The sequence below is a fragment of the Microcaecilia unicolor genome, chromosome 6, assembly GCF_901765095.1.
Source record: "Microcaecilia unicolor chromosome 6, aMicUni1.1, whole genome shotgun sequence".
Taxonomy (NCBI): domain Eukaryota; kingdom Metazoa; phylum Chordata; class Amphibia; order Gymnophiona; family Siphonopidae; genus Microcaecilia; species Microcaecilia unicolor.
In genome coordinates, this window is record NC_044036.1 from 235,950,410 (window position 1) to 235,976,347 (window position 25,938).

General features: G+C 44.9%; 1 protein-coding gene across 1 annotated transcript in view; it reads right to left on the reverse strand.

Annotated features, from left to right (window-relative positions):
- Positions 1 to 25,938, reverse strand: part of NOXA1 (NADPH oxidase activator 1) — a 590,376-nt gene that overhangs the window by 311,312 nt on the left and 253,126 nt on the right. Inside the window, 1 exon segment of the mRNA XM_030206681.1 lies at positions 7,201 to 7,238. Coding sequence (XP_030062541.1) covers positions 7,201 to 7,238 — 38 coding nt within the window.

Sequence of the window (25,938 nt, forward strand, 5' to 3'; positions counted from 1 at the left end):
AAAATGCGAACCTGCAGCGCCAGTGTGGGAGAGTCAGTGCTTGCAGCGACCCCAAAGAATTTGTGAAGTCGCTGACGTAAGGGACCGGATTGAGAGGGAGGAAGAGAGCCAGCTCACGCAATTCAACAACCAGCTCGCAAGAGCCGAGCAAAGTTAACAACCGGCTCTTGCGAGCTGGTGCGAGCCGGCTCCAGCACACCACTGTGGGTATCTGTTTCTTCATTGTACCGGGAGCCTGTGGTTAGAGGAGATTGTTCTATCCCTGGCTGCACAGAGAGGTGCCTGGTTAAAAAAAAAAAAAATATATATATATATATATATACATACCCCTCTTGCAGTTATATGTGTGACCTTATGGAACAGTGCCTAGTGCACTTATTTATTATTTATTTATTTGTTGCATTTGTATCCCACATTATCCCACCTATTTGTAGGCTCAATGTGGCTTACATTGTAACATAATGGCGATCGCCAGTTCCGGATCAAGAAATACATAATGTTATTACAGTAAAGGTCAAACTAGATAAAGTAAGTTAAGCAATCAAGTATAAAAGTTTTTTTCTGGGGGAAAAAATCAAATGGTAAAGCGTTAAAGTTCAGTAGTTGACAGTTTTAGGTGAAGTAGTCATGTATAGAAAAGTTCATTTTGTCTATGTCTGGTGCCGGTTTCCTTGTCAGGTATTTGGGATAGATCAGTTGAGGTATGCCCTTTTGAACAAGTTGGCTTTTTAGTCATTTTCGGAATTTTATTACTTGCATGCATTGATTTATAGCATTCGGGAGTGCATTCCACAATTGCGTGCCCATTTATGAAGAAGCTGGATGAATACACTGATTTATATTTTAGTCCCCCTTGCAGCTGGGTAATGGAGGTTCAGGAATGTTCGTTGCTGACCTTTTGTGTTTTCTAGTTGGTAGTCTATGAGGTCTGTCATGTAGACTGGAGCTTCGCCGTGAATAATTTTGTGTATCAGGGTGCAGATTTTGAACGTAATACGTTCTTTAAGTGGGAGCCAATGTAGTTTTTCTCTTAGGGGTTTAGCGCTTTTGTACTTTGTTTTTCCAAAAATGAGTCTGGCTGCTGTGTTTGAGCAGTTTGGAGTTTCTTAATGAATTGTTCTTTGCATCCAGCATAGATTGCATTGCAGTAATCTAGATGGCTTAGTACAAATAATTGATCAGGCAACAGAAAGTTTCCCCTGGGAAGAAAGGTTTTACTCTTTTGAGTTTTCCACATTGAATGGAAACATTTTCTTGCTGTGTTTTTAACTTGGATTTCTAGAGTTAGAGTTTGGTCGATTGTGATTCCAAGGATTTTCAGGGTTTCTGAGACACGAAGGGTGTACTCTGGAGTATTTATGGTGGTGGGTTTATACATGTTGTATTGTGTTGAAAGGATGAGGCATTGTGTTTTTTCTGCGTTGTTTTAATTGAAATGCATCCGCCCAAGAATTCATGATTTGGAGACTGTTTAATTTCAGTTGTGATTTCTGTGAGATCATGCTTGAAGGGAATGTAGATCGTGATATCGTCTGCGTAGATATAAGGGTTAAGGCCTTGGTTGGATAGTAGTTTGGCTAGGGGTGTCATCATTAGGTTGAAAAGGGTTGGTGACAGCGGTGATCCCTGTGGTACTCCACACTCTGGTTTCCATGGTAATGTGTTCAAGTTTGTGGTCACTTGGAGGGGCATATTTGAACGCGAACGCCCATCTCCATGGGCGTCTATCTCAGAGAACGGGTATGTGAAGGGGCGGGACAAACTGTATTTTCAAAAAAAAAAAATGGGCGTCCATCTTTTTTCCAATAATATGGTTTGTGCCAGCCAAATGCATCGGATTTGTGCGGATTTGAGCTGGGTGGTATCGTTTTTCAGCAATAATGGAAACCGAAGGCGCCCAGCTCAAAAACAAACAAATCCAAGGCATTGGGTCATGGGAGGGGCCAGGATTCGTAGTGCACTGGTCCCCCTCACATGCCAGGACACCAACCGGGCACCCTAGGGGACACTTGTAACAATTAAAAAAAAAAGTTAACTACCTCTGAAGTCCATAGCTCCCTTCCCTTGGGTGCTGAGCCCCCCAAATCCCCCCCCCCCCCCCAAAACCCACAACTCTACACCATTACCATAGCACTTATGGCTGAAGGGGGGCACCTACATGTGGGTACAGTGAGTTTTGGGGGCGGTTTGGAGCACTCCCATTTACCACCACAAGTGTGACAGGTGGGGGGGGGATGGGCCTGGGTCCACCTGCCTGAAGTCCACTGCACCCACTAAAAACTGCTCCAGGGACCTGCATACTGCTGTGATGGAGCTGGGTATGACATTTGAGGCTGGCATACAGGCTGGAAAAAAAAGTTTTTTAAAGTTGTTTTTTTTTGGGGTGGGAGGGGGTTAGTGACCACTGGGGGAGTCAGGGGTGGTCATCCCCGATTCCCTCCGGTGCTCATCTGATCATTTAGGGAACTTTTTTTGGGACTGTTCGTGAAAAAAAAGGGTCCAAAAAAAGTTACCCAAATTCGTGCTAAAAACGCCTTTCTTTTTTTCGATTATCGGCCGAGGACAGATGGGCGTCGGCCAATAAACATGCCCCAGTCTCACCTTCACCACGCCTCCGACACGCCCCCCGTCAACTTTGGCCGTTTCCGCGACAGACTGCAGTTGAAGACACCTAAAATCTGCTTTCAATTATACCGATTTGGGCGCCCACGGGAGAAAGACGCCCATCTCCCGATTTGGGTCGAAATATGGGCGTCTTTCTCTTTTGAAAATAAGGTGGTTGGTATGTTCTTGTAGTTAGGAAGCCTTTCATCCAGTTGAGTACGTTTCCGCCGATCCCGAAGTATTCTAGTATGTTCAGTAGTATTTTGTGGTTTACCATGTCGAATGCGCTGGACATATCAAATTGTAAGAGGAGAATAGTCTTACCAGTAGCAATTGTTTGTTTGAATTTTGTCAGAGAGTGATTAGTACTGTTTCAGTACTGTGGTTGGCTCGAAATCCTGATTGTGATTCATGCAGTATGTCGAATTTGTTTTAAGTAATCGGTATCGGTAAGTTGTTTGATGACCATGCTTTCCATTAATTTAACTATCAGAGGGATGGATGCTACCGGGTGGTAGTTGGTGATGTCATTTGCTTTTTTCTTTGAATCCTTAGGTATTGGGGTGAGTAGTATGTTTCCTTTATCCTCAGGGAATAATCCATGTAACAACATGTAATTTAAGTGTGATGTGAGGTCTGCTATGACGCATTGAGGAGCAAATTTTGTTAGGTTGTTAGGGCAAATGTCTAGTTTGCAGTGTGATTTGGAGAACCTGTTAATCGCTGGGGCAATGATTTCCTCGGTAAGTAGAGCGAAGTTTGTCCAAATTCTGTCTCTGGATATTCATCTGGGGTTGGGTCTAGGCATTCCAAGCATTTTTCATGATCGGTGGTGTTGGATGGTATGGTGGTTCGAAAGCTTTATGAATTTCTCGTTGAAGTATTTGGCAAGGTGTCTGCAGATGGGGTGTCTGTGTTGGTTGTGGTAACTGGTGTGGTATCTAGTAGTTTGCTCACAAGTTGGAAAAGTTTATGCGTATCTTTGTAGTCTGGTCCTATTGTGGTTTTGTAATATGACCTTTTGGTTTGTCTTATTGTATATTTATTTCCTTTGCATTTGTTTCCATGTATTAAGTGTGTATTCATCTTTTATTTTAATCCATGCTCGTTCAAGCCTTCTAACTTGTGTTTTTAGTTTTTTCAGTTCTTCGTTGAACCATGGTATCGAATTGTGTCTTCGTGAGGTTTTGTTTGTATTGGTGCTATTCTGTCTAGTATACTTCCGCGTCTGTTGTCCCAGTCTTGGAGGTAGTGTTTTGAATCCGTTCGTGCTGTCTAATTGTTCATGTATATCTGTTGCCAGTATGTAGCAGGGTCAATTTGGCCTCTCGTGGTGTAGGTCTTGCATTCTGATTTGTGGTGTGAGCTTTTTTTTCGTCATTGTAGGGATAGGTTGAGTTTGTGGTGATCTGACCAGGGTGTGTCAGTCCATTTTGTATTTAATATTAGGTTTAGGTTAGCAGACAATTTGTGTGCAATAAGGTCGTGTGTGACCTTTGACATGTTGCTTGTAGATTTGGCCAATTGAGGTCCCATAGTTGGAGGAATTCCTTGCAATCACGTGCATTGGTTGAATTAGGGTCTTCCAGGTGTAGATTTATGTCTCCTATTATAAGCAAGTTGGAGTTCAAAACACAAGAATTTGATATGAAATCCATGAAATGAGACTGGCAATCTTGCCAGTTAACTGGTGGTCTATAGAACAGGACCACGTTTAGGTGGTCATAGAGATCCCTCTATGACCACCTAAACGTGGTCCTGTTCTATAGGTGGATTGTGGTGGATTGTGACTGAGGCGATTTCAAGTTGGGGTGTTATGGATTCAGCTGTAGTTGTTACTATGAAGTGGGATTTATGGATTAGTGCAATGCCTCCTCCTCTTTTTCCTTTTCTTGTCCAGTGAGTAATTTTGTATCCTGGGGGGGCAAAGATCTAGAATTATAGGGTCATTTTGGTCGTGAATCCAAGTTTCGGTGATAAATAGTACGAGGTTTTCTGATGTGATCCAGTCTGTTGTTGTTGTTGTTGTTTTATTTATAACGGATCTAGCGTTAGAGTAACCCACTTGAATGTTTTGGTACGAAGTTTCAGTTTTTGGTGATACCTGGAGTTTTGTTAGTTGTCATTCTCTGTTTATTGTGTGTTTGTTGTGATCTTGCTTACTTTTTTATTGGTGTTGTCCATGTGTGGGTATTTCTTCCCTATAATAATGAATGTTGGTTTGGTGGGGTGTGGAGTATCTGATCAAGCTTTGGTGATTCTGTAAAATGGGTATGATATTTTTTTCTGCGAGTGGGATGGATAGTGTTACAGTGATAAGGAGTAAATAGCTAGGAGTGATTAGGCGATATTCATTGTGAGATCTGTAAGGAGATAATTAGGTTAATCACAGTTAGATGATCAGGAGTGACATCCTGGAGCGTAGAGCTCCGTGGTAATGTGCGTTATGTAGTTGGGCCACGGAGGTTAACAGACACTTGGTAGTTTAATAGAAGTGTGGAAGAATCCATGGTTCATAGAGATCGGTGGTTCGGGTATGAGTAGTCAAGTGGATAAGAGGAGTTGTTCCAGGGCGTAGGCTCTCCTAGTCTATCAGGCTAGAGAGATGATCGATGGCTTGTTCAAATTTATATAGCTTAGTGGATTTTAATGGAAACCTGGTAGCAAGCTGCTGTTTAGGTCCAGATCTATTTAGGGGATACAGCACCACAGGCGACAGCCTTATTCCAACAGCTCGTTGGCTCCAATCACTCACGTCGTCTGCTTCTTCCTGCTTCCTGCCACATGTGGGGCAGTGTCATCTGATTAAGAATCAATTCGAACCTGGTCAGGAGCTCCTCCGTATCTTGCTTGTCCGCGTGTTGTGCCGCCCCGGTATCGAATCGTTCTAACAGGTACAAGCCGCTCCAATCTGCACTCGTACATCAGGTGTCTTGCGGGTCAGTACCGCCCGCCACAAGGTTCTCCAGCCCGGTCACGAACCGCTCTGGACTGCGTCCATGTGTCTTAAACGACGCGTCTTACCAGCTGCTCCGGTGTTTGATCCTTGACCTGCACTTCGTCTGCTTCAGCCGCTCCTCAGCAGAGTCTGTGCAGTACCCCGCTTTTTTACTTGCCGATCAGCGCACCCGGCAAGATCGGTGCTAAGGGCCCAGTCAACAGCATCTGAAGCGGAATCGATGGGTGAGTAGTACTTATATGAGTAACTATCAATTTTGGCATCTTTAATGCACATAAGTAGTGTATAAATGTAGGTACCAAGTTACAGAATTCCCTTCACATTTGCACTTGAGAAAATGGAGGGTTTAATGACTTGTCCAAGGTCATGTGAGGCGAGTGATTTGAACCCTGACTTCCCTAGTTCTCAGATTACTGCTCTAACAATTAGGCTACTTGTAGAAGAAGTAACTGACTTGTTAGTCTCACTAAAACGCACACAAGGATTGACTGGGGCTGCATATACTGCAGCGGGACATGTTTATCCACTCCTACCCTAGCTGAGATAATATTTAACCATCTCCCTGACCTCTTGTGCAACTTTCTTCAAATCAGTCACCTTACTTTCTAATTCTTCCTAGTTTCTTACCCTTCACTACCAATTATAATGTTCTATTAAGTATTGTGTTGACATTGCAAGTAGTATACCATGCCATACTTTGTATTGTTAGTTGAATATTTTTACTGCTGTAATTGCCTATTGCTCATGTTTGATCTATTCTTACTGTACATCGCCTTGAGTGAATTCCTTCAAAAAGGCGGTAAATAAATCCTAATAAATACTTCTAAAGGCTCATTTGTGCTGTGTATGGAAGCATATCTTGGATAAGACAAGCCTAAAGTTGGGCTTCTGTAAATGCACAAAGTTGTCTTTTCTATTCTATTCTATATCCCGCTTCCATCAATAAAGAATCTAAATGGGTTACAATAAAATAGAATACAAGTCAAAGATCAAAAATGTTCAACTATATTATTTAAATATTTACCAAAGAGAAATGTTTTTAATGCTTTATGGAACTGTAAATAACCCAGAAGGGTACGTGTTTTCTAAATAATGGATAGCAAATTCAAATTTGGATCAGCAAACGTGCACATCTTACTGCCAGATTTTTAGCAGTGGACTGAAACTCACATTTTATTGTGGTCACATCGCACTGGTATTAGAAATTTCCTTTGTGACTTCTCTTACTCAGTTTGCAAGACCTATAGACCCAGCAAGTCCATATCCTTTGGTACACACTGTCAAGTGATCCAGATTTGTGAAAGAGATTTTTGGCAAGTCTGGTGTATTGTGGTATCAGAAATCTTGCTTATTGTAAACAGCATATATGTTTTATATATAGGCAGTATATAAAATAAAATTGACCTTTGACTTGAGACAGAACTACAAGGTCTTTTGTGGGTCAGGAAGGAGGTGTTAACCCCCCCCCCCCCCCCAAGAATGGCTACTATCTTCTTCAGATTCAGAGTAATTTGTCAGCCTAGGATGAGGGCAGGAACAGGAAATGCTAGTGGTGCCAACATGGCTGTAAAAGTGCAGAAGCAGTAGCAAATGATTACAAGGCATTGGTGCAGTGACCATTCAGAACAGATACTTACTGCATAGTGTTTGAATGTGGCTCATAGAAACCCGGTTTCTGTAAAAGAAATCAATCATCCACAGGTTACAAATGTCAGAAATGTCAACCAGGAATTAACAGGGTGTTATTTTATTTCCTGTCTGTCTGCTCTGCCACATTTGGTGGCAGATACTTGTTAAAAACCAAATTTGCATTTTAATGGGGAGGAAGAGGGGAAGAGACATTGACAATACTTCAGTATGCATCAGGAATGTTGTATTTTTAGGGGACACCATAGGCTAATTAGTTCATCACAAGAATAACTACCTATACCCTCAGTGGTGTAGCCAGGAACTTCAAACAAGGGGTGTATGTCATGTTCCGCTGCTCCCCTCCCACCCCCATCCTGTTCCATATGTTACAATCACCTCCAGTCTTCACCTGGGCAGCGCCAGCGGTACTCATAGACTGCCTGTGGCCTGCACCAGGGTTCTCTCTCTCTGAACCGTTACATAAGTACATAAGTATTGCCATACTGGGAAAGACCAAAGGTCCATCGAGCCCAGCATCCTGTTTCCAACAGTGGCCAATCCAGGTCACAAATCCCCGGCAAGATCCCCAAAATATACAAAACATTTTATACTGCTTATCCCAGAAATTGTGGATTTTCCCCAAGTCCATTTAATAACGGTCTATGGACTTTTATTTTATTTTTATTTGTTGCATTTGTATCCCACATTTTCCCACCTATTTGCAGGCTCAATGTGGCTTACATTGTTCCGTTATGGCATTCGCCATTCCAGAGTAGAAGATAACATTTGGTATTACATAGAGAACATGGATAACATAATAGAATTAAGCAAACATATAGGAAGAAAACAATTCAGAATATCAGGTAAAGTGGTGATGTGTTACAATTACAATTATTTCCTTTAGGAAGCCGTCCAAACCTTTTTTAAACTCTGCTAAGCTAACCGCCTTTACCACATTCTCTGGCAACAAATTCCAGAGTTTAATTACACGTTGAATGAAGAAAGATCTTCTCCGATTCGTTTTAAATTTACTACATTGTAGCTTCATCACATGCCCCCTAGTCCTAGTATTTTTGAAAAGCGTGAACAGACGCTTCACATCTACCCATTCAACTGCACTCATTATTTTATAGACCCTTCAGAAAACAGGAAGTTGCATCAGAAATGGTGGGACAGTTCCAAGAGAGAGCCCTGGTGAAGGCGGCCTATGAGTGCCATTGCCATTGGCACTGCCCAGGTGAAGGTAATTTTAAGACGCGGGGGAGGGAGGGATGGAATTACAAGAGCTTTGCAAAAGCTGGGAAGGGAGAGATGCAGCAGGAAGGATAAGGAAGGGTCTGATGAGGATGAGTATGCAACACACACACCTTGAATGGATACACCATTGCTCACCCTAATTTCTCCCTCTGATATATAGATCACAATCTGCAGGGCACATGTGCAATCCCAACAAAATGCATGGCTCCTATGACTTTTTATGGTGCAACTCTCTGATCATTAGGTGTCACTTTAAGAACAGCATTTGATTTTTTTTTTCCTATCCGAAAGGGGTGTGAAGGGCCACTCTAGCAGATGAAATGATACATTTTGAAGACAAAAGTAACCAAGAAAAATGTCATTACACCTTCCTATACACAAACATATACCACAATAGCAGTTCCTACTTCTTAAATAAACATACCCAAAAGGACAGCAAAACAATTCCAAACCTGGATTTAAGCGCTGTGAAGGATTTATCCAGGATGGAAAGTGGGACTGGAGATTGTGCTTACTGAGCTAATCCATCCAAAATCTGAAAAACACTGTAGGACTCATTTTCGAAAGAGAAGGATGCCCATCTTTCGATATAAATCGGAAGATGGACATCGTCCTCGCAGGGTTATCCAACGAAACCCGATTTTGGATGTCCCCAACTGCTTTCCGTAACACGGACGGCCAAAGTTCAAAGGGGTGTATCGGAGGCATAGCGAAGGTGCGACTTGGGCGTGCCTAACATTTGGACGTCCTTGACCCATAATCGAAAGAAACAAGGACATCCCTGACGAACACTTCGATGACTTTACGTGGTCATGTTTTTCTTACGACCAAGGTGCCCGAAATGACCAGATGACCACCAGAGAGAATCGGGGATGACCTCCCCTTACTCACCCAGTGGTCACTAACCCCCTCCCACCCTCAAAAATCAAATTTAAAAATATTGATTGCCAGCCTCAGATATCATACTCAGGTCCATGACAGCAGTATGCAGGTCCCTGGAGCAGTTTTAGTGGGTGCAGTGCATTTCAGGCAGGCGGACCCAGGCCCATCCCCCCCTACCTGTTACGTTTGTGGAGGAAACAGCAAGCCCTCCAAAACCCACCAGACACCCACAATACCCACATCTAGGTGCCCCCCCCCCTTCACCCGTAAGGACTATGGCAGTGGTGTACAGTTGTGGGTAGTGGGTTTTGGGGGGCTCAGCACACAAGGTAAGGCAGCTATGTACCTGGGAGCAATTGATGAAGTCCACTGCAGTGCCCCCTAGGGTGCCTGGTTGGTGTCCTGGCATGTCAGGGGGACCAGTGCACTACAAATGCTGGCTCCTCCCATGACTAAATGGCTTGCATTTGGTCGTTTCTGAGATGGATGTCCTTGGTTTCGATTATTGCCGAAAATCAGAAACGACCAAATTTAAGGATTTGGACGTCCCTGATGGTATTTTCGAAACGAAAGATGGACGTCCATCTTGTTTTGAAAATACGGGTTTCCCTGCCCCTGGATCAGAACGATTTGCAAGTACATCCATATCAAAACATGGACGTCCATCTTGTTTTGAAAATACGGGTTTCCCTGCCCCTGGATCAGAACGATTTGCAAGTACATCCATATCAAAACATGGACGTCCCTTTCGAAATTGCCCCTCCACGTGACAAGGGGGCTCATTTGCAAAGCACTTGGACTTACTATGGAGCTCATTTTCAAAAGAGAAAGACGTCCAAAAAGTGGCATAAATCTACATTTGGACATTTTTCCCACAAAAACATCTAAATTGGTATTTTCAAAACCAATTTTTAGACATTTTTCTATGAAGTCTGTCAGAAGTGCGTTCACATCACATCACAAGGGGGCATGTCAGCGGAATGTTAAGAGCGGAATCTAGGCATTCCTAACACTTTGACTTTTTCAGCCATAATGGAACTAAACAAAACAAACTCGTCCAGGACTAAAACTGAGATGTTTTGAGCCAGATCTGTTTTTATAACGAATAAGGCACAAAAAGGTACCCTAGATGACTAGATGACCACTACAGGGAATCAGGGACAACCCCTCCAATACTTCCCCAGTGGTCACTGATGCCCTGTCACCACCCCCCCCCCCAAAAAAAAAATGTGATTAAAACATTACTTGCCAGCCTCAGATATAATACTCAGGTCCATTAGTGCAGCACGCAGCTCCCTGGAGTAGTCTAGTGGTGGGTGCAGTGCACTACAGACTGGTGGACCCAGGCCCATACCTCCCCCTACTTGTTACACTTGTGATGGAAACTGTGAGCCCTCCAAAACTCACCAGAAGCACAATGTACCCACTAGGGCGGTATGTTAATTGCTATTAATGCAGCAATTAATGTGTTCATCATTAATCACAATTTTAAAAATTAATTGTGGTTAATGATTAACTGTTCTCCCTCCCACCTGCCCAGTCCAGCATCTCTTGCTCCCCTCTGGGACTGCAGGCTGCTCTTCCCTCCTCTCTCAGTTTACCTCATTAATTGTCTTGCAGTAAATCTTTGCCCTGCAGCAACCTACCTGTACCGGGTTTTTCCTTCTGCCCTGTCCCTTCTGACACAACTTCCTATTTTCAGAAAGGGGCGCCAGGTCAGAAGGAAATGGCCCAGTGCAGGCCGAGGCAACATTTCAATACGCTGCCGGCTGCTGCAGGGTGAAAATTTACTGCAAGAGTCTTGCAGCAAGACAACTGATGAGGTAAACCAGGAGGGGAGGAGAGCCACCGCCGCTTGGGAGAATGTGGGAGGGCGGGGAAATTAAGGAAAAATGCGGGAAGGGAGGCATATTAAAGACAGAGAGAATGGTGAAGGCACAGGGGGGGGCACTGTGACAAGGCAAGCCCCAGAGATTCCTCAGTGAAGCAGTTGAGTCCAGAACTATGGGTCCCAGAAGTCCTTGCAAGAATGAGAGAAGAGAGTAGTCCTAAAAAGATGGAATGGATTCCCAGCCCCAGCAGGGGGAGCAATGGCTCGAGGCAGGGTGAGCCTGTTACTCCCTTCACCACTAGAGGGAGAGGGAAGGCTGAAGCTCAGTTTCCCTGGTTTCACCATCAGTATATAATTCCCCCCAGCTGTGACAAGGGCAGAGCAGATTTCCTGGAGGCTCTGTCACCAGGAGAGAGGGGAGACGAATGGAGAGAGAGAGAGATTCCATGGAGTATATGGAGAAAAGAAGTAGCCTGCCACTAGACCTGCCTAAGAGAGAGGAGCCAGCTACCATGGACTGGGAGAATTCAAAGGTTGCCCTGCCCAGCACTTGAAGGCAGTGGAGCAGGCCACACCGGGTGTGGTGCTGAGAGGTGGGAGAAACTGCCAACCCTGCTCCTTACAGGGTTCCCTCTGTGCTGCGAAAAGGCAGGTGATTTGTGGTATTGGTTTGATGTGCAAAGACTGTCCATGAAGATTTGTTCTGAACTGTTGTGCTACCTTCTGATGGAGGGGGGGGGAAGGGAAAGCTAATGCCCTAATAGATCATACCAAGTCACAACAAACGAGGACAGATCACCCCCATGGATACCTGAATGTGGAGTTCCCCAAGGATCCCCCCTCTCACCAACCATATTCAACCTAATGATGATACCTCTAGCCAAACTACAAGCCAATCAAAACCTCAACCCCTATATATATGCAGATGATGTCACAATCTCCATCCCGTTCAAACAGGATCTAAACGAAATCACTAACGAGATCAACCAAAGCCTCCAAATAATGCACACTTGGGCAGATGCATTCCAACTAAAACTTAACGCAGAAAAAACAGTGTCTTGTACTCACCTCACAACATAACACAAAAAACTTCTCCACCATAATCACACCATACTGTTCCTTTCCTGTCTCACAAAACTTGAAAATCCTTGGAATCACCATTGATCGAAATCTCACTCTTGATACTCATGTGAAAAACATGACAAAAAAGATGTTTCACGCCATGTGGAAACTCAAGAGTAAAACATTTCTTCCCGAGACACATCTTCCGTACCCTGGTACAGTCAATGGTAATAAGTCCATGGATTACTGCAATGCACTGTACGCCGGATGCAAAGAACAGACAATCAAAAAAACTCCAAACTGCCCAGAATACAGCCGCTAGACTCATCTTTGGGAAACCTAAATTTGAAAGTGCAAAACCCCTAAGAGAGAAACTTCATTGGCTACCACTTAAGGAACGCATTGCGTTCAAGATATGCACGATTGTTCACAAAATCATTCACGCAGACACCCCAATATACATGTTAAACCTGGTGGACCTACCTCCCAGAAACGCCACAAGATCATCCCGCAAATTTCTCAACCTGCATTATCCCAGCTGCAAAGGACTTAAATACAAGCTGATGCATGCCTCCACCTTCTCTTACATGGGCACGCAGTTATGGAATGCATTGCCCACAGACTTAAAAACAATCAACAAAACAAAAAGCTTTCGAAAATCTTTGAAAACATTTTTCTTCAACAAGGCTTACAATGAGAACCTACAGCCTTACTGAACCACCTCATCAATCCACGCAATTATGAACTCCCACCTTACATAACTATCCTAATCACTCCCTTCTTTCCTTTCTACTCCTTTACTTAATCGCCACACATCACTAACTGTACTCGACAAACTGAAATGACAATGTTATTTAAACTATGTAAGCCACTATGTAATTTAACAAAACTATGTAAGCCACATTGAGCCTGCAAATAGGTGGGAAAATGTGGGATACAAATGCAATAAATAAATAAATAGAAGACCTGAGTGTTTGCTGAGGGTAGGGGCGTAGCCACGGGTGGGGTGGGCCTAGGCCCACCCAGTTTGGGTTCAGGCCCACCCAGCAGTGGAGCACCTTAATCAGAACAGCAGCGGAGGGAGCAGGCTGAGCTCCGATCCTATATCTGCCTCCCTCTCTCTCATGGCAGCGCTTCCCAGACGCTGCCTACCGCCGCCACGATCCTGCATCTACCTCCCTCTGTCTCAGCAGCAGCTGTAGCGATTCATGCTGCCTCCTGCTTCTAACCCGGAAGCATCTCCTCTGCCGCGTCCTGCCCCCATTATTACAACTTCCTGTTTCTGCTGGGGCAGGACACGAGCGCGGCAGAGGAGACGCTTCTGGGTTAGAAGCGGGAGGCAGCATGTGTGAATCATTATCGCTGCTGCTGAGACAGAGGGAGGTAGATGCAGGATCGTGGTGGTGCCTGCGGTAGGCAACATCTGGGAAGCGCTGCCATGAGAGAGAGGGAGGCAGATGCAGGATCGGACCTCAGCCTGCTTCCTCCAATAGCTGGGCTGTTAAGGGTGGTGCCCCATTGAATTGAGAGGGAGAGTTGGGGGGAGGTCTCCTTTCAAAAGATAGATGCTGCATGGGTGGGCATGAGGTGGAGAGGGGCAAGAGAGAGAGAATTGTGGGACATAAGGTAGAGAGGGGTAAGAAAGGAAAAAATCTTTCATGGGGAAGGGAGAGGGCCACGTTGCATAGAGAGGGGAGAGGGACAAGAGAGGGAGAAATGTTGGACATAGGGGTAATGTGGAGGGAGAGATGGTAAATGTTGGACAGGGGGTGGTGAGGAGGGGAAGATAGTGAAAAATTGGACATGATGGTAGAGGGGAGGGAGATGCAGAAATGTTGGACATGGCAGTGAAAGGGAGGAAGAGAGAAAATGCTGCATGGGGGGAGGGGGAAGAGAAGTGTTAGACCCATGGCACAAGAGAGGGAGAAATGGTAGAAAGTGGGAGAGAGGGAGATATATTGGACCTGGGCGTGAATCAGAGGGGGAGAGAAACACAGGAAGTGGAGAGAGGAGAAAGGAGGAGCTGTTGGATTCAGCAGCAGAAGGGTGATGGAGAGATGCCGGACAGTGGGAGTGAGGGAAAAGAGAGGGAGAAATGTTGGAACATGGGGGAGAGGGCAGGAGGGAAGAGAGAAGGGGCAGAGAGATGTAAGGCTACAAGATTGGAGTGGGCAGAAAGAGGGAGCAGATGCTGGGCTAGAAGGGTGGAGGGAAGGAAGATGGTGGAACCATGTGGGAGAGGCCAGGAGGGAGAGGAAGAGGGTGCCAAGGAAATGAATAAATAAATAAAAAGATAGTGATTACAGAGGATAGAAATATGGTAATGAAAGGGAATGGAGGGCTGAGGAAGGAGTGAGATGGGGAAATGGAAAAGCTAGTGGGTGAGAGAAAAAGATGAAAATCTGATAGGTAGCTGTAAACTAAAAAGGAGGAGAACAGTGAGAGGGTGAAATTTAAGTTAACAGCAAGGCAGAAAGAAGAAAAAAGAGAGGAAAGAGCTAAAAATAAGAACAGTCAATATGTCAGAAGCAGGTGTAGCGAAGGTAAAAGAAGACAAATGGACAGCAGCCGCTTGAAAGAGAATTAGAAGACAACAGACAGGAAAGCAGAAAAGAAACTGCAACCAACATGATGGAAAAATGTCCAGACCACAAAGGTAGAAAAAAGCAATGTATTTTGAATGTTTTAAATGGAATATGTTGGCTTTGGGAAATCTACATAGCAAATGTGTTTGTATCGTGTTGAGGAGAAAGGAAATCCATTTCTATTTTTATTTCTCCAGTGTTGCAGTACATACTAAGTTTAACTTTTTGGGGTTCTGAGTTCAATTTTTGTCTAAATATTTTTATTTCTGATATGTGATCCCCTGTTCTGTATTTGGTGAGGGTCTGTTGGTGTGACAGTAATGGTAGGTGGGGAAATGGGGGGAAGGCAGGAAGGAGAGGGGATCAGGGAGGGAGCCCTAGCACGTCTAACACCAGTTCTGACCCTTGCTGTATAGCTGGTAGGGATCCTAAGCCTCCCCAGCTGAGGACTTCCTCCAAAGACGGCCAGAACTACCTTCTACCATAGGCGCCCGGTATAAGAGGCTTGGGGAGGCTAAGCCTCCCCAGTCGCATCTCTCTCTCTCATCCCCCCGGCCCCACGCCCCCGATGCACTGTTTATCGGTCGCAATCTCCCTCCCTGCAGTCCCTATAATTAGCATTGCATCTCTATCCCTCTCACTCCCTCCAATGTGCTTTAAATTGCCCATCGCTGCCGGTAGCAGCAACAACCTTATTACAGCTTGCTTCGGGGCTTCTCAGCTTGACGTCATGACGTGCCCCGCCTCCTCTGACCAGCCTTCCTGATTCCGCGAGGGCTGGACGTATCATAAGGAAGGCTGGTCAGAGGAGGCGGGGGCACGTCATGACGTCAAGCTGAGAAGCCCCGAAGCAAGCTGTAATAAGGTTGGTGCTTCTACCGGCAGCGATGGGCGATTTAAAGCACATTGGAGGGAGTGAGAGGGATAGAGATGCAATGCTAATTATAGGGACTGCAGGGAGGGAGATTGCGACCGTGGAGCGGAGTCGAATGAGGGGCGGAAGTGGCTGCCGGGAGCACATCCGGCTTGCTTGGGCCCGGCTACTCCCTCCGGCTGGGACGGTGGTCTTGCCGTGTTCTCGGGTCTGCTTCATAACTAAATCCCTTCATTATGCTCGGGGAGGGATAACTTGATTGGAGTTCAGCACCCATAATCATTTTTAAAAGTTGCCTCGTATGTTTGCTCCTTCATCTCCCCCCCCCCCCCCCCAATCCCCTACCCAGCCTGATAACAATTTTTCTAGTATTGTTGCATGCTGAGTCTGGCTTCTTGAGGTAACTTTCAGTTTAGTATTTTGCCTTCATATCTGTTGTCATGTGTTTTTCATGTGTGATCAAGATGCAGTACTCTGCTAGTGTGTAGTATTTGCAGCCCTTTTTGCTTTTTTGTTTCACTAGGTTGTGTACTGGTGTTTTAGAGCCCGGTGTAATTATAGTGCTGCCTTTCCACGCATATGGTTGTAGCTCGGCCTGTCCTTGGAATTAGTGCTGTTATGGTTTGGTAAGGTTATGAGCCTTACTGAGGTGGCACCAAAACATCAGAAAGGGTGCCTAAATACCTCTTGAAGAATCTATATATGGTCGTTAATAAAAGAAGCTCATTGTGAACACTATCCACCCTAAGAGGGTGTTTTGTGGCTCTACATGAGAATTGTGGTATTATGATCCCTTGTTTCATATTGTTGACGGTCTGCATTTTCCGTATGGTGGTATATTGGTGTATTAGGTCTGCCCAGTGTAATATTTATGGTACAGTAAGGTTATGAGTGTGTTTTTGCACAAAGTTGTGCATAGTGTTTTGCAGTTGAGCAATTATGGTTAGTATATGCTTTGAGCAACCACTTTATTCTTTGACATATGATACATATCTAATATCTAAATTTAATAAAAGGTATTAATTGTGATTATTTTATTTTTACTTATTTTTTTTTCTGTGTGTTGTCAGACAATTATGGTTGGAAACCCCGCCCCCTTTAGCCTCCCCAAACAGTTGGGCCACCGACCGCCTATGCCTTCTACCAAGCTCTGCAGTTGGTGACAGCATGCTTGAGTCACTGACAGCTAAGCACGCATTGGGTGCTGGCATCAGTGGCTTATGGATGTTGCTGCTGCCTGCCAAGTTTGGTAAAAGGGAGTTCTGGCCACCTTCAGAGAGAGTCTTCAGCGTGCGTTTTTCACTTGGATGTGTTTTTGTCAAAAATGGACCAAAAAGATAAATGCACAGAGCACAAAAACATCTAGCAAATAGACATTTTTGAAAAAAAAGAGACATTTTCTGTTTTGTAAATGACTATATTCCCCACTTGAATTTTGGGCATTTTGAGCAAAACAGCCAAAGCTGGACTTAGGTGTCATATCGAAAATGCCCTTCCACATAACTTTGTAAGTCTAAGTACTTTGAAAGTATGCCTCAAAAGTCTAAGGAACCTTCAACACATACTCTTATGAACAGGTAGTAGAATGCTAATGATGCACACTGACCAATTAAGAAGCAGTTCTGTAAAACAACACTTATTATAGCTGTTATATGTTTTTCTATGTTTTGAGATGATCTCATGTCACATGATCTTTGTAACCTACAGAAAGCAAAGTTCCATGACTTGTAGGATGATGTCAGTGGCTACTGAAAGGGTAGATTTATCACTTGCAAATACACTTAGCAGGTATTGGGCTGTTAGCAAAACTGGTCTGTCTTCTTTTTTTTTTTTTTTTTTTTTTTAATAAATTATCCTAGATCCTACTTAAGGAAGAACAGAATGCAATAGATAGAAAAAAGAAATCTGTCTGAATTCCAGGTGGGACACAAATGGGCAGTTGGATTTTCGGTGAACGCTTATGGTAGGAGGACATGCCTGAAAAAGCTTTGTGGCTCTCATTTCCCCCCTCCCCCCCATTACAAAATCATATCTTCCTGGAGACCAGAACTATTTTAAAAGAAGCATTTCAGTACAAGAGGATTAACGGTGCATGGAGACGCTATGCCAAATTAATTGAAGCCAAGACAAATGGCCTCAGTTAGACATGTAAACAGCAAAGGCCCTGAAGCCTATGGCAGAGGGGCATCCATCCAGGGGGTAAATGCTTGCCTGGCTGCTCCTCTAAATATCTCCAACAGGCCCAAGAAACTCCCAAGGTGTCATGTGGGCTCAAATTCTCCAGGAAATTAAGTCTAAGGCAGAGATCACAGACCTGATGATGGCCAAGCTGGAAGAAAGGTTTGATGCCATTAATGCTCATCTTGATGCAGCAGAAGCCAGATTGGTCAAACTTGAAGAGGATGCTGCAGAGGACCACAAAGAACAAATCTGGCTGAATCAAAGGTTAGAAGCATTGCAAGATAAGATAGAGGACCAAGAGAACAGAAGCCAGTGGTCCAACCTTCGCATAGTGGGTCCAGAAGACATAGAAATGTCTAACCACCTGCTTCCCTGGTTCTGGGTCTACACAGCCTTTCAAAATTGAGCGGGCACATCGGGAGCTCAGGCCCAAACCAGACCCCATGCTCCCACCATATACATTTTTAGTGAAAGCATTGTGCTACCAAGAAACAGAGTTAGTGCTCAGACAGGCCTGATGGAAGAAGGTCTGTAAATATGAAAACATGGAAGTAAAGGTTTTTCCTGATTTGTTTGGAAACGATGCGCAAAAGAAAGGAACTTTGGACATACAAGTTACAACTTCAAGAGAAAGGCCTCCAAGTTGGACTCTGGTATCCAGCTAGACTTGTGCTCACCACTAATGGAAAGCAACGCCTCCTTTCATCACCTAAAGAAGCAAAAAACCTTTTGGCCTCTCTTGTTAAAACTACTACTACTTATCATTTCTATAGTGCTACTAGATGTACACAGCGCTGTACACTAGACATGAAGAGAGATTCCCTGCTCGACAGTCTATTCCAGGCATATGGTGCAGCAAGATAAAAGAAACTGAGTCTGGAGTTAGCGGTGGTTGAGAAGGTTGCAGATAAGAGAGATTTACCCAGTGAACGGAGTTCCTGGGGAGGAGTGTAGGGAGAGATGAGATTGGAGAGGTAGGAGCTGCAGAGTGAATGCACTTATCTACTATAATAAAAAGCACCTCCAACGTTCTGAAGCTGACTTCGTGGCACTGTGGCAGTGTAGGGTTCGTAAGTCTGTCATTCAGTGTTTCCTTGGCTCTCACTGTCACACCCTCATGTCGTCACAAGAACGAGGAACCAATCAACGGTGTGAAAAAATCACCCAACACGCCTGCCCGGTCTGTCATTGCAACACGCATGAGGGTGTTGTCGTCCCTCCCTTCCTCCCTCCCTCCCAGTTCCAGGGTCGTCGTCCCTCCCTCCCTCCCTTCCAGTTCCAGGCCCTCTCCCTCCGATTTTTAAAAGTCATCTTCACTTACCAGGTCAGGGTTATGGCTGCCGGCAGCAGTGGTAAAACGCATGCAGGCTCGGCCCTTCTCTCTTTCTCAGCTGTGGTCCCGCCCTTGCAGAAACAGGAAATGAGGACGGGACCACAACTGAGAAAAAGAGTGAAGGGTCGAGCCTGCATGTGTTTTACCGCTGCTGGCCGCCGCCGTAACCGTGACTTGGTAAGTGAAGATGACTTTTAAAAATCAGAGGGAGGGGGCCTGGAACTGGAAGGGAGGGACAACGACCCTGGAACTGGGATGGAGGAGGGGGGGACCCTGAAACTTGGAGGGGGGGACCCTGAAACTCGGAGGGAGGGATGGGGGACAACGACCCTGGAACACGGAGGGAGGGAGGGGGGCCCCTGGGACACACTCTCAATCTCACAGACACACTCGCACCCAGTCTCACTCTCTCTCTGTCACACACACTCGCACATTCACTCTCTCTCTCTCACACAGTCACTCTCTCACACACTCTCTCAAACATACACACTTCGAGGAAAACCTTGCTAGCGCCCATTTCATTTGTGTCAAACGGGACTTTTTTACTAGTAAGTCAATAAGAGGAGTTTGAACTGTATGTGGAAACGGATAGGGAGCCAGTGAAGTGACTTGAGGAGAGGGTTAATATGAGCATAGCAACATTGGCAGAACATAAGTCGTGCAGCAGAATTTTGAACAGATTGAAGAGGAGCGAGATGGTTAAGTGGGAGACCTGTGAGAGGCAAGTTGCAATAGTCTAAGCGAGAGGTGATAAGAGAGTGGATAAGGGTTCTGGTAGTGTGCTCAGAAAGGAAAGGGCAAATTTTGGTGGCATTATAGAGAAAGAAACAGATTTTAGCAGTCTGCTGAATATGTGCAGAGAAGAAGAGAGAGGAGTCGAAGATGACCCCAAGGTTACGAGCTGATGAGACAGGAAGGATGAGTGTTATCCACATAAATAGAGAATGGGGGAAGAGGTTGGTTAAGGGGGAAAGATAAAAAGCTCAGTTTTTGGTCATGTTTAGTTTCAGATGGCGGTGAGACATCCAGGCAGCAATGTCAGACAGGCAGGCTGATACTTTGGCCTGGATTCCTGCTGAGATTTCTGGTGTGAAGAGGTAGATCTGGGAGTCATCAGCATAAAGATGATACTGAAAACCATAGGAAGAGATCAGAGTACCAAGGGAAGAAGTATAGATGGAGAAGAGGTCCCAGGACAGATTTCTGAGGCACACCAACTGACAGTGGGATAGAAGTGGAGGAGGATCCACCAGAGTATATACTAAAAGTGCAATGGGAGAGCTAAGAAGAAAACCAGGAAAGAACAGAGTCCTGAAATCCAAGAGAAAACAGTGTATCAAGGAGTAGGCTGTGATCAACAGTGTCAAAAGCAGCAGATAGATCGAGAAGGATGAGGATAGAATAGAGACCTTTGGATCTGGCCAGGAACAGGTCATTGGAGACTTTAGCAAGTGCTGTTTCAGTTGAATGAAGAAGGTGAAAGCCAGATTGAAGTGTATCAAGAATAGCTTGAGATGAAAAAGTCAAGACAATGGCGAACAGCAAGTTCAAGTATCTTGATAGGAAAGGAAGGACAGGTAGGGTCCAATGAAGGTTTTTTGAGAAGTGGTGTGACTACAGGATGCTTGAAGGCATCAGGAATAGTTGCAGTGGAAAGTGAGAGATAGAGGTTATGATAGATAAAAGGGATGACAGTAGAAGAGAGAGTGCTAAGTAGATGGGTGGGAATAGGATCAAAGGCACAGGTAGTTAGTTTCGAGGAGGAAAGAAAATGTACAGTTTCCTCTTCAGTGAGTTCAGAAAAGGAGGCAGGGGTTGAAGGAGGGTTGAGAGAATAGACTAAGGGAAGGAGAGGTTGAGAATTCAAGTTAATCTTGTGAACCTTATGAAAGTATTCAGCCAGAGTCTGTGGAGGACTTGGAGGTGAAGGCAATTTGAGGAGAGAGCTTAGTGTGGCAAAGAGACATTGAAGGTTTGATCCAAAAGAATTTGTCAACTGGATGTAGTAGTCCTGTTTGGCAAATGAAAGAGCAGACTGGAAGGCGATCAGCAAAAATTTGAAATATATGAAGTCAGCATGGGCAGGGGATTTCAGCAAAAGGTGTTCAGCAGAGCAGGCACAAGAATGAAGGTAGCAGATTTTAGAGGTCAGCCAAGGCATGGGTTTGGTACGCCTTACAGAGATGAGGTGGTATCTTGACATCTCAGAGGCAGAGAAGCCAGCAGAAGAACCACCTCTTTCTTACAATGCTGATGTTTAAAGTTTTAGTACAAACTCACAAGTAAGTTAATTGGACTGGTAACTACTGTTGTAAGAATTACCCATAGAAGGCACCCCCTATATACTGCAGCTGCAGTATATAGGGGGTGCCTGCTATGTTGGTGCTCTTTGAGTAAACAAAGTTAATATTTTGCTGACCTTAGAAGCATCATTTGGCCACATGTACATAAAACGACCTGTCAGAGGTCTTGGTTAGTGAGCTCTTGAACTATCACTACAGAACTCAGGGGCTCTGGTAGGGCCAGACTGGCCAGTAGTCCAAGAGATGGTAGGCAAGACAGGTCCAGGGAAGACCAAGGCTGGCTGAGAAGTCAGTGGTCAACCCAGAAAGGCAGATGCGGTGGAGACTGGGCCCAAGGGTAGCTCTGAAAAGAGCCCTTGGGGCAGGCCTGGTGAACAAGGGCCTGGAGAGGCTCTGAAAAGAGCCCTTGGGGGCAGGCCTAGTGAACCTGGACCTGGGATAGGAATACTGAGACAAGGCAGAAGCAGGAACACTGGGGCAAGAATGCTGAGACAAGACTGAGGAAGGAATGCTGGTGCCAACAGAGGCAACGCAAAGGCAATGTGGGTAGGACCCAAGGCTCCAGAAGTAGGCCTGCGGGGTGACTGTAAGAAGCAGTGCCTTGAATTCTTCCCTCCACAGACCCTTTAAAAATTTTGCCCACGGGCAAGCATGCCTAAGGACTGGCATTGCCAGCAGGGACACCATCAGACCGGCACCCTGGAGCAGGAGCAATCACACCGGTGGCCTACCACAACACAGAGGCAAACTATGGATGCTCCGGAGAGAACATCGACCCCCCCCCCCCCCCGAACCCTGCTAAAGACTGCCAGTAAGTCAGGGTACAGGACATGGTTCAAACCGTGACATGACCTATTTGCTCCGGATGAATGATGACTGTTAACTTTGTGACTTTAGGTGCAACCATGTTTGAACTATGGTAACATGTTTCTGAAACAATTTGGTATGATTTCAAATGTTAAATATTAATGTGGGGGGTTTTATATGATTTTCAACTGAATAGGTAAAGAACTATTGGGGGAGGGGTGAAATCGGGCCTGAAGAGGGAATCTCAATAGGTTGTGTATGAGTGGAGAGAAAGCACATGGGAGGGAAGGGGGGGGAATAGAATGTGGGTACTAGGCAAAGGGCTTAGAAAGGGTGGCAGGTATAAGGGGCAGGTAGAAAGGAAAGAGGGGAGGGTCAGGATCAGGAATCATGGAGGATTGGATGCAAGCAGTTTGTATTTGGGATAACTGGTTAACTGGGCAGAATGCTGTTGATCGCATGATGGCATGGGTACTAGGAGTTTCGTGCCCTTTTTTTATAACAGAATTTTGAATACTGTTATAGTAACATAGTAGATGATGGCAGAGAAAGGCCTGTACGGTCCATCCAGTCTGCCCAACAAGATAAACTCATATGTGCTACTTTGTGTATACTTGACCTTGATTTGTATCTGCCATTTTCAGGGCACAGACCGTAGAAGTCTGCCCCGCCTCCCACCACGGGCTCTGCCACCAAATCTCTGCTAAGCTTCTGAGGATCCATTCCTTCTGAACAGGATTCCTTTGTTTATCCCACGCATTTCTGAATTCTGTTACTGTTTTCATCTCCACCACCTCCCGCGGGAGGGCATTCCAAGTATCCACCACTCTCTCTGTGAAAAAATACTTCCTGACATTTTTCTTGAGTCTGCCCCCCCTTCAATCTCATTTCATGTCCTGTAGTTCTACCGCCTTCCCATCTACGGAAAAGGTTCATTTGCGGATTAATACTTTTCAAATATTTGAACGTCTGTATCATATCACCACTGTTTCTCCTTTCCTCCAGGGTATACATGTTCAGGTCAGCAAGTCTCTCCTCATACATCTTGTAACACAAATCCCATACCTTTTTTGTAGCTTTTCTTTGCACCACTTCAATTCTTTTTACATCCTTAGCAAGATACGGCCTCCAAAACTGAACACAATACTCCAGTAGGGGTCTCACCAATGACTTATACAGGGGCATCAACACCTCCTTTCTTCTGCTGGTCACACCTTTCTAGCAACCTTCTAGCTATGGCCACCGCCTTGTCACACTGTTTCGTCGCCTTCAGATCCTCAAATACTATCACCCCAAGATCCCTCTCCCCGTCTGTACATATCAGACTCTCACCACCTAACACATACGTCTCCCGTGGATTTCTACTCCCTATGTGCATCACTTTGCATTGAATTTTAATTGCCAAACCTTAGACCATTCTTCTAGCTTCTACAGATCCTTTTTCATGTTTTCCACTCCCTCCTGGGTGTCCACTCTGTTACAAATCTTAGTATCATCTGCAAAAAGGCAAACTTTACCTTCTACCCCTTCAGCAATGTCACTCACAAGTATATTGAACAGAATCGGCATCAGCACTGATCCCTGAGGCACTCCACTACTCACCTTTCCCTCATCCAATCGAATTCCATTAACCACCACCCTCTGGTGTCTGTCCGTCAACCAGTTCCTAATCCATTTCACCACGTCTGGTCCTATCTTCAGCTTGTCAAGTTTATTCAAGAGCCTCCTGTGGGGAACCGTGTCAAAAGCTTTGCTGAAATCTAAGTAGATTACGTCTATAGCACGTCCATGATTCAATTCTCTGGTCACCCAGTCAAAGAATTCAATGAGATTCGTTTCGCACGATTTACCTTTGGTAAAACCATGTTGTCTCGGATCTTGCAACTTATTGGTTTCCAGGAAATTCACTATCCTTTCCTTCAGCATCGCTTCCATTACCTTTCCAATAACCGAAGTGAGGCTCACCGGCCTGTAGTTTTCAGCTTCTTCCCTATCACCACTTTTGTGAAGAGGGACCACATCCGCTGTTCTCCAATCCCACGGAACCTCTCCTGTCTCCAAGGATTTATTAAACAAATCTTTAAGAGAACCTGCCAGAACCTTTCTAAGCTCCCTCAATATCCTGGGGTGGATCCTGTCCGATCCTATGGCTTTGTCCACCTTTAGATTTTCATACACATTCTCTCTCTTTTGTGAACGGTGCCATATCCACTCCATTCTCATATGTACTTTTGCCAGTCAATTGTGGTCCTTCTCCAGGATTTTCTTCTGTGAAAACAGAACAAAGTATCTATTTAGCAAATTTGCTTTTTCTTCATCATTATGTACATAGTGGTTCGCAGCATCTTTCAGTCTCACAATTCCCACAAATCACTAATTTAAGGTAGCCACATGGAATGTACATAGCCTCAATAGCCTCAGAAAAAGAAAAAATCTTAAAAGGAGGAAAAAATAGAGATTGCCATGTTTCAGGAAACTAAACTCACCTCTGTTGATGTGGAAAAGGTATAAAGAGGGGGGCAGGGAAAGTTTTACTTTTGGGGGTTCCAAATGTAGAGGGGTGGCTATCTTAATTAAAAATGCACTGCCTTTTGTGCTATACAATAAGAAATAGCATGAAGGTCATATAATTTGTGTTAAGGGTAAGAACATAAGAACAGCCATATGTAGTAGCACCATTCCATGCTACCAATCCCAGGGCAAGGAGTGGCTTCCCCCATGTCCATTTCAATAACAGACTAAGGACTTTTCCTCCAGGAACATGTCCAAACCTTTTTTAAACCCAGATACTCTAACCACCGTTACCACATCCTCCAGCAACGAATTCCAGAGCTTAACTATTCTTTGAGCGAAAAAATATTTCCTTCTATTTGTTTTAAGTATTTCCATGCAATTTCATTGTGTCCCCTGGTCTTTGTACTTTTTGAATGAGTGAAAAATTGATTCGCCTCCACCTGCTCCAAACCACTCAAGATTTTGTAGACCTCAATCATATCCCTCCTCGTCCGTCTCTTTTCCAAGCTGAACAGCCCTAACTTCTTTAGCCTTTCCTCATTTGGGAGCAATTCCATCCCCTCTATCATTTAGGTCACTCACGTACCCTTTGTGGTCTTTGCTGATCACAAAAACCTGACATATCTTCAAGAAGCCAGACATCTCAACCCCCGTCAGGCCCGCTGGTCTTTATTACTACTACTACTACTATTTAACATTTCTAAAGCCAGGGGCGTAGCCAGAAAACAGATTTTGGGTGGGCCTAGGCAAGAACTAGGTGGGCACCAAGTGTTCTCCCCCACCCCCACCACCAAAAAAAATATCTCAGCTGGTGGGAAAATGCTTCTTTCCACCATGTGCAGGTACCGGTATCGTGGAGAGTAGCGTTTTTGTTACCATCAGGGGGAAGCCTTCAGCTGGTGGAGCTTGGGATCCCCACCAGCTACCACTAAATATGTGCTACTCTTGGGTGGGCCTGAGCCTTAAGTGGGTGGGCCCTGGCCCACCCAGGCCCACCTGTGGCTATGCCACTGTCTAAAGCGCTACCAGGGTTACGCAGCACTGTACAATTTAACAAAGAAGGACAGTCCCTGCTCAAAGGAGCTTACAATCTAAAGGACAAAAAAGTGCAGTCAAT